Below are 9,531 nucleotides of genomic sequence, written 5' to 3'. Positions count from 1 at the left end.
TTTTGTTGCATGCCGTCTTTGATAGATGCTACTTTCAATCTCTCTCTAATGAAAAATATAATCAACAGCTAAAAAGTAGAGTTATAGTTGAAAATTGATACCGGGAACAAAAATTCCACATGACTGAATCTCCTAAATACATATTTAACGTGAACACCACAACCATTTAACCAAATATCAATACCTCTATTCATATGACTACCATCGCTTGTACAAATAAATAATTTGCCGTACATTCAAACTTGTCAGAAAAGCACCCACTTGTATAACAACGCTTACAATGATAATCTGTTCAAAATGTGCAAAAAACATATCTGTTGACGTAACCAGCACTGCACCCCGGGCTAAGACGTTGTAGTTTTTACAAAGGTGTCAAATTTGATGATTCAGATCATAAGCACATATTATAATGTGGCAAGAAATTCTGTCAGTTATGATAAAGTATACAAGTTTCTCAAATGTTTAACCTGTGTTTGTATAGGATACTTCTGCGAAAATTTATGAACTTGTTTGATTGATATTAAATGTCTAATGCCATCTTACACGTTAAATATGCGTAATAAATGTATGAATTATACACTGCAAGTGACAACGAGTGACGCGGCCATATGATCCAAGTATCAGATATCTTTTTGTGATTCCAAAACAGTATAAAACACTCAACAATACTTTGTATGCCTATTTTGTGCTAATAAAAGTCTGAACAGGTTACAAAGAAGTTAACGTGTCATAATTTGGGAACGTAAATCTGTCAGCGACGTGAAATAGGAGAAAATCTGTAATATATATAATTCTGTGCAGTAGCTGTTCTTAAAGCAATAAAATCGTATTTCATCTCTTTACACGTGTCATTCAGAGAAAGTATTAGAGCCAATGTATTGTCATCTGGCTTGTGATATATATAATGTTCAATTTGAAATGAAAATTCAATAGTTTTTATGATTGTGGACGACTTTGAACAAAGACGAACATAATCAAAGGAATTTTTCTTTTTTAATTAAAAAAAATTAACAAACCAAAAGAAGAAGGGAAAAAACAAACATACACACCCACTTAAAAAAATACACACAAAAAAATGTATCGATTATAATTCTTTTAGTAGATTTTTTAGTGCCAGATTGAACTTTTCCACCCCCAATTTGTTGCCAACGATTAGATAAGAATTCTTTTATACAATGTACTTGGGAAAAACTTCATTCTTCGTTTGAGATAACTGACTAAGATACATATCCATCTCCTTGTTAAAGGATCAGTATAGACATTCCCTATTAAACGTGATGAGTTTTCAATATGTAATTAAAGGATGTTATATACCAGAAATAAATTTATATACAGGCAATTTGAATGTGTTTAATTTTTTTTTTCATCATTTGGATATCTGAATCGGCAGGCATTGAAGAACGTGACATCTACCGAAACAATAGAAGATATTTAGGCTACAACTAATGGGAACCTAATTTTTCCACTGTTTCCTTCACTTTAAATTAGAAACATTCCCTGACTACCGCTGACGAGAATTTATTCTGGGGTTTGTGTTAAGGAATGATTAGTAATAGACCTTGCCCTTTCACCACATTAAAACCATAAAACTGGCAATATCAATTCACTGCAAACAGGGATGTTAGCAACACCAGATCAATATCAACATTGTACTTTTTTCTAGGATTTCAAAAAAAAAAAACAAAAAAAAAACACCATGGAATATTTGTGACAAAGGATAGAATATTGATCTTTTTATCCTGCAAAATTTCAAAAGTGCGCAGTTCACCACTCAATGCACTAAAGGATTGAAAAGAACCTCTACATATTACGAAATTGAAATACGGAACAAACCTATAACCAGATTTTACTTGTATGCCCATGGACGTAAAGAAAAGCTGAAGTGTCTTCGTGTAATATGAAAGGGTGATTAAAAAACCTCCGCTTAAGTACGCTGCTTTTTTATGTACAAACAAAACAATTTCGGACCATTAGTTTATCAGGTATCACACCTGTCAAATTATTTGGCCAACTAAAGCTTGACCGCTAGTATAAAAGCTAGCTCGCTTTCGCTGCGGTTACTCATCTGGAACACAACGCGCAACGATCAGCTGATTTTAATGTTCAAGATGTCGACTCATCTTAATTATGTTTTTTATATAATAGCATGTAGCGTGGTTGTAGTGTTTTGCACCGTGATACCACAAACCATGGAGGACCTTGAACACTACGACACCGGCAATATTACTCAAGAACAGATCCTCAGTGTGTTATCAGAAAATACGGATTCCCGGAACGATGGATTAGATGCCACTCAGAGTCGTTGTCAGACTTGCAGAATCCGGGAGGATCAAAAGAGAATAAGAATTGAATCCATAAGAAATAGAATCGAGCACGCACTGAAATTGGACATCTTCGGGATTCCAAATATCACGGACCTACGGATACCGAAGGTACCGTCCTATCAAAGATTACGTGAAAGATATGAAAATGAAGAAAGAGTGGGGGGAATGCAAAGTGATGCGCCATATTCTTATGCAGATCAAATAGAGGACGAGGAAGATGAATTCGGAAGAGCAGAAAGGACTTATATATTTTCAGAAGAACGTAAGTACATTTTATAATCATTAGCATTTAATTAGATTTCATTAATTGTTGTAAATGTATCGATCGCTTTAAAACATGCATGAATTTTTAAATAAGTGAACGAAGATTTATACAAAATAAGACTGATTCAGTTTAGCATTTATAGATATAAAACTCGGTACTTTTAGCGACGCTAGGATGGGAATGCCAAATTCCAATCAATTAATTAATCATTCAGAAATGTGCATAATTTACATCTAAGTTGATGTAACAGCTTAAATGCACAAGAGGTGCGTCCTTATATAAAAGATAGCGGAGATAGTTTGCACGTGCGGTCATTGTATTTGGTGTTTTAAAGGCGATTGTGAATTTATTATCGTGATGTCAAACACATGCACACGGAGTATGTGTGTGTAGGTGTTGAAGTAGTGTTTTGAAAATAAATTAACACGATATTTCCTCTACATTGTCAGACCCTACTTAATTCACACACACAAACACACACACAATGTGCCATGTTTTGTCATGCTCAAAAACCCAATTCTCATTATTTATTTCTTCTCCATTATTTATATTTTTCAATTTTTAGGAACACATACATGTAGTATCTACCATTGTGATAAAGGATGCTTTGTTTTACAGCTCCCAGTTCCACCGGAGTTTTAGTGTCTAACGCCATTTATTTCAACATGCCCACACTGGAAAATAGGGATGTGTACAAAGCCCTTTTATGGGTTTATATAGTACCACGCAGTCACTTCAACTTACCAAGAAACGTTTCAGAATTATTTCTGTACAAAATGGTTCCTCCCGGGAAACGTGGAGGACCACCAGTCAAAAGGTTTCTGAAAAAGAGGAAAAAGACCATTCCGAACACAAGTGGCTGGCATCATTTTGATATCACGGACTTGGCATATAAGTGGACTTCAGATCCGTCCAGCAACTTGGGCTTAGCGGTAGAAGCGTTTGATGCTGACAATGAAAATCTAATAGTTCTCCCACCCACTACTGGAATAAATGAAGGATATGTAAGTATATAGACTGGTTAAAATATCGAATTTAATTTCAAACTGAGGAAATACTGAAGACTTAAATTTACATACACATGTAACATATAATCCCATGGTAGCCAAGACTCTTGCATTCCCTTTAAAGCTTGATTTAATTTTTTTTAATGAAAAACATTGAAATCTACACTAGGGTAATATTTATTACTAATAAATCATATTTATTAGATGGTGTCGAGACGCAAATAAAATTCAGAATTAACTTCAGTATGTAGAAAATGATGCGTAATCAGCACTTTTTTTGTATAACATGCACCTACCGGTAGAGAATGTGACCATATGACCTAATTGCACTGTGCATAGTCAGTTCTGGTGTACATGTACTTAACGCCACTACAACCTTGACACACATGGCTTTTCATTTGACACATGGTCTATAAACCACTACTGAAGAACATATCAAACCTGTATATACATAGAGTCATTAACACGCGGATTTTTGTTTTTCAGTATCCGATACTATCTCAATATTGTAAGAAAAAGTATTCAATAAAGAAAAGAAACTCATTATCAGGGGGAATTTAGCAACTTTTCAAATTTATTTTATAGGAACCGAACTTGGATTTACGAACGACAACCACAGCACACGTTCGTAGGAAACGATCGACAGGTTTAACGTGTGACGAACAGAACCAGTTTGAGGCATGCTGTCGATACCCGTTAACTGTCAGCTTCGTAGAATTCGGCTGGGATTTCGTCATTGCACCCAAATGGTATGACGCTTACTATTGCGCAGGAGAATGCAGAAACGAAGCTCAAAGTAACCATGGCCACTCCTCAGTCATACAACAAGTGCCTGAGTCCAGAATGATAGGAAATAACCCAGGGCCCTGCTGCTCGCCCGTTCGAATGGCGAATTTAAGAATGCTGTACTTTGATCATACTTCCAGACTTCAGTTAACTACATTACCCAGAATGCGAGTAGTCAGATGCGGTTGCTCTTAAAAGCAAAGGAGAGAAAGGGGTAGAAATAGGAAATAGCCGCGTTTGTTTTCGTTTATAATGTGAATGGATCAAAGATCCACAAAGACAGAAAGTCTTTCAGTTTGCCGAATACAACACCGACTTAATTGTAAGGTCGGTCATCATAGAGTAGAATGAAAGAACTCGGTCTATGTTCACAACACCCGCTGATCTGAAATTGAAATCAGGACTGTTTCTTACATTTGTAACTATTATTTAAAATCTGGTCGAACCAAACAAAAAAGTATTATTTAAATTTTGTTTTACATGACACAAAAGATCACACACCGGGTTTCTGCACTGTGTTGTTGGCAGGCATGGCTTTTAGTAGTTGTGGTTCAATGCATAGAAGAAAATAAGAGGCGATTGTGATATCTGCATTGAAATCCTTGAATTGATCTCTGATTGGTCTCCACTTTGTTTTGGCACAAAGTGATTTGAAGCGAGAAACGTTGTGGTGCTTTTTGATAAATGTGCTTCATATGTTGTGTTTTACCTCCATTAAATGTTATTGTTGATGTGCAGTTGTTGAGTTGGATAGCACTTTAAAATTTTCATATCGCATTCATCTATGAAATGCATTTGCAAGTAATTTGTAAAGTGCCGCTCCGAAACCAGGGCTTAAAATGTTAGTAATGAGGCTATTGGTGCAATTCAGTAGAGGAAAGATTTAGTCTCTTTGTTTGTTTTGTTACTGTTTTGCATTCCAAGAATTTGTGATTATATTGCTCGTAATGTTTTGTGTGATGTGCAATATTATTCGTTAGAAAATATGACGCTATTCTGAATAGACGGAGTGGAGCAGGTCTGTATAAATGGCGATTTTTTTTTTAATTGTTGAGAACTAAAAACTCAGCACATATTCATGTGCCTAAACATAATGAAAACTGTGATATTCGAAATAAAAAACATACATTTTATCCCTTGTGTTAGTTTTTTTTATATATATAATTATTTTGTTCCTGCCTTCTTCATATTCAAGATGGCAAGTGTAAAACACAAAGCAAAAAGAGGGGAAAACAATAAGATATAAAAGCAAGAATAATAATGATGACCTTTAGATATCAATAAAGGAGAGAAGGTTGTGCTTTTGGTTTAATTTTGTTTTATGACAAAGACTGAGTAAAACGGAAACAACGCCCAAACTCAGAATTTTGACTTGCGTTCCCTAGCTGTCCCACATAGAGGAATCTACTGTTCTGATAGATACAATTATTACCATACTATTACTAAACTAAAAATGCTTAATCGGTTGTTCCAGATCATACTACATTTGTTATCAAATGATAACTTCAATGATCAGCTGAATTATTTACGATGGTCCTAATTTCGCAAATAGTTCAAGAATTTCAGTATCTGATCCATAAAAATGATAAATCCATCCTCACGATAGCGACCATTGCAAATCAATAAAATATTTTACCCTTCCCTGTAAATTTACTAAGACTTTTCCAATAAATCGATCTCCGCGAATGGTTACATGAAGATGGGGAACATTGACATACGTAGAACCCATGGTTTATCCTACTGTCTGTTTATAAAAAAAAAAAAAAAAGAATTTAAATTTTACAATATTGTTTTCTCATACAAATCTTTAAAAAAAACAAAGATCTGTCATTAATGCATTTGGAGTGAAAAATCTAACAATAAACTGGAAAATTCCAGTATGTAAAGTTGGTCGTAAGTCGTAAGTTCTTTTGTAAAACGCGCCCCTGTTTCTCTAAATAAATCTAGGCCCTTTAAAACTTCAATTGGCCGTAGTAAGCTCTTCAAAGTACATATTGGGATTGTTTGAAGTTACATCATTTATTCCATGATGATCATGCGCATGCGTTGAATATGTGGGTTTTCGCTTATAAGGACCAGTGCATCTATGCATGTAATATTTTAACAAGTTTATAACACGTTCTGTTCCATCATCATTTCTACACTATGTACAATGTACTACCTCAATGCGTAACAATGTTGATGGGGAGAATGCGTCTGTCATTTGACGGGGAAACACCCAGGCCTTCTACAAAGCAATAAAAAATGGCGGAATCTCAGGTGAAAACTCTGGTCAGACATCAACGAGACAGAGGAAGCCATTCTGGACGTGGCACGCGAAATCGTCGGTCATTTAAACGACAGCACAACGGTCGTTGTTGCAACCCGTTTGCGAGCTAGATACAAAAAGCCAGGTTTTATCAAAATTTCCTTATTGTCACTCAAATCTAAAAAAAAAATGTTCAGAAAGAAAAGGAAAAAAAAACTTTAAAAGAGTCCCAAAAATACAAGTATTCCTTGGATCGAGTAAGTCTCACACGGACAGACTCATTGATCTCAAACGCACGAGCCATACTAAATAAACTCCCGCACGGAAACCAATTTAGAATAACTTCAGAAGGGTAAAATTGTCCATTAGACACCCCCAGCTAACGTGACGAAGACCAAAATATCCGTCCCATTGGCAAATATTCCGTAGGACACATAAGCGTACATGCATGTGGTTGGACCAAATCAAATCACGAACTGAAATGTGATTTTTTAAAACATTTGAATGGTGGTATAGTTTTAGTGTAAATGAAACCCATAATGGATAAAAATGAATTAAATTTATCACATTACGACTACAAATGGACGATATTGAACCGCTCTCATATTTATGCAAACGCACCAAAACGCTTAGGTGGAAATGGTGTTCTTGTAAAAAAAAAAAAAACTAAAAAAAAAAAACCCAAACAACCAACCACTGGCTATTTAATTCAGGTATTCACTATATAACGAAAGGAAATTGAAGAATATTAAACAATTTAAATCAAGATAAATATTTCTTGTTAAATGATGATGAGAGTGAAATAGTTCAAATTCACATGACTGTTGAGTGATTAGAAGTTAATCCTTTTGCATCTAAAGCTTTTTGGAAGAGCTACCCGCCCTTGATAAAAAAAAATTTAAGAAAAATCTAATTTTCTAAAAATTATTGCGGTAAATTATTAGTTTTATTTTATATTTTATAAAGAGAAAATATATGCAACTTTTTATCGAAATTGATTTTTTATTGAAATACAATTTCTTTTAAAAACACTCTAAAAGCATGTTCTTCCCATGGACTTCAATTTAAAATTCAAGGTGAAATAAATTCAGAAGAAATAAAAATTTTGTAAATTCCTACGGTGGATTATTTTCATTTGATAAACCATTCAAATGATACCATGATTACAAATGAAATGTTCGTTTTACATTATATACCTTACAATACAGACAAACCTTTTAAGGAATCCTAGGTAAATTTAAATCAAATTGGTGACACAGTGTTTATTAAGGCAGCTCATTACACCATTACTTTATCTGACACTACGTCAAAAGATAGCGATTTAAATGTTCTGTGAAATTACTTGTACCAATCGATTTGTAGTGGATAAAGTATTGAATTAGTGGCCCGCAGATCCCGAGTTCAATGTGTTAATCGTGTATGTTTGATTTTGTCTTATCTTGGGTAAGGTAAAAAAAAAAATCTGTTTTGGGTCCACACTTTTAGGATGCTGTAGATATGTTTTCGCATCATTGCAGTTCTTGGATAGAACAAGCCTGGATGATGTAATGTTTTGTTTCAGGGCCCCTTGTGTATCATATTCCACGCTTGACCAATCACAACTTGCCGTTAGGATGTGTTGGTAATTCCCCCTTTATCTGCTCGGATCGCAGCATTTGGAACTGTATGTACCCGCCACCCTACATCCTCTTTTGTAGAAATCATATGCCAGTATGACGGCCTAATTGATTTGTAGCTCTATTTCAATATTTTATTATGTGTTTTAGGGGTCAGAGTGCATAATCATACTTACATGTATGCGATGCAGTGTGCATACCCTCATTCCTGGTCGTGTAGGCTCCGCTAGTTTACTTTGTTACTTATGTATATAACGTTGTCATTTTCAAAATAAATGCCTTTTTTCCCAATTCACATTAATTGTTTAACAAGTAACAAACAAAGGCTTACTCGGTAAGATCACAAGGAACATGAATAAATAAAACGACATGGAAAAATATATTTACAAAGAAGAAATTCTGTGAAAACAATACTGTTTTGTAGCAAATTGTCATAATTCCTTTCGCGTTTAACTATAAGTACAAAAGTTGTGAGCATCGTGAAAAGTTATCTGGTTGATCAAAATAAATAAATAAATGTATATTTTGAAATAAACAGCCCGTTCTCAAGTGGCATGTCGACGCGCGCCATCCTTAGAAGGAAAAAAATTCACGTGATATATTGTTCTCTGTTGGCCGCTGTCTTGTCCCAAATACCTCCGTTAGCAGATGAGATATTTACAATCACTGTAAAAAAAAAAAAAAATTCTATGCGATTTTAACAAAATCCTACAGAAATTTAAATATCCGAGGAGATTTTAATTTTCCTATGGGAAATGTATCCCTTTACGCGACAATATTCCCAAAGGGATTTTGGATCTTGAGGAATTCGTTGAAATACTGTAGGATAACGTTATATTTTTCTTTTTAAAAAATCCACAGGGTATTCATAAAATCCTATGGGGAAATCATTTTTCCTATAAAGGAAATTTATTTTTCTACATGTTTATTCCGATTGTGGATTTTTACTCGTCTGTGTACATGATTTCGCGAATTTAGATTATTCATTATACACAAAATATGTAACGGTATCACATCTCGAGGAAGCAAGCAGAGAGAGCAATAAACATATATATCACCCATAATTTGTTGTAATATCATGCTCACAGAAACGCTACAATGCTATAAACCAGTTGCGGTAGCTCAGTGGTGAAACGTTCGCTTCGTAACCGGAAGATCGTGAGTTTAGTCCCACTCGTGTCATGGCTGAGTCAAACCTAAGCGTTAACATAAGTAGTGATTACTCCTTCGTCAAACGCTCGGCGTTTAAAAGTGAGAATCACGGGTCTTTCGGATATGACCTTAA

At 34.7% G+C, this 9,531-nt stretch overlaps 1 protein-coding gene across 1 annotated transcript; it reads left to right on the top strand.

The window, feature by feature from the left end:
• The first annotated feature begins 1,359 nt into the window (after window positions 1-1,359).
• On the top strand, window positions 1,360-5,515 carry LOC125665925 (growth/differentiation factor 8-like). The gene is made up of 3 exons (XM_048898896.2): window positions 1,360-2,586; window positions 3,208-3,593; window positions 4,182-5,515. The coding sequence occupies exons 1-3, from the start codon at window positions 2,100-2,102 to the stop codon at window positions 4,575-4,577; spliced, it is 1,269 nt and encodes a 422-aa protein (XP_048754853.1). The 5' UTR covers window positions 1,360-2,099; the 3' UTR covers window positions 4,578-5,515.
• The last annotated feature ends 4,016 nt before the right edge of the window (window positions 5,516-9,531 follow it).

The sequence above is a fragment of the Ostrea edulis genome, chromosome 10 (genome assembly GCF_947568905.1).
Source record: "Ostrea edulis chromosome 10, xbOstEdul1.1, whole genome shotgun sequence".
NCBI lineage: Eukaryota > Metazoa > Mollusca > Bivalvia > Ostreida > Ostreidae > Ostrea > Ostrea edulis.
This window is presented reverse-complemented; position numbering and strand designations above follow the sequence as displayed.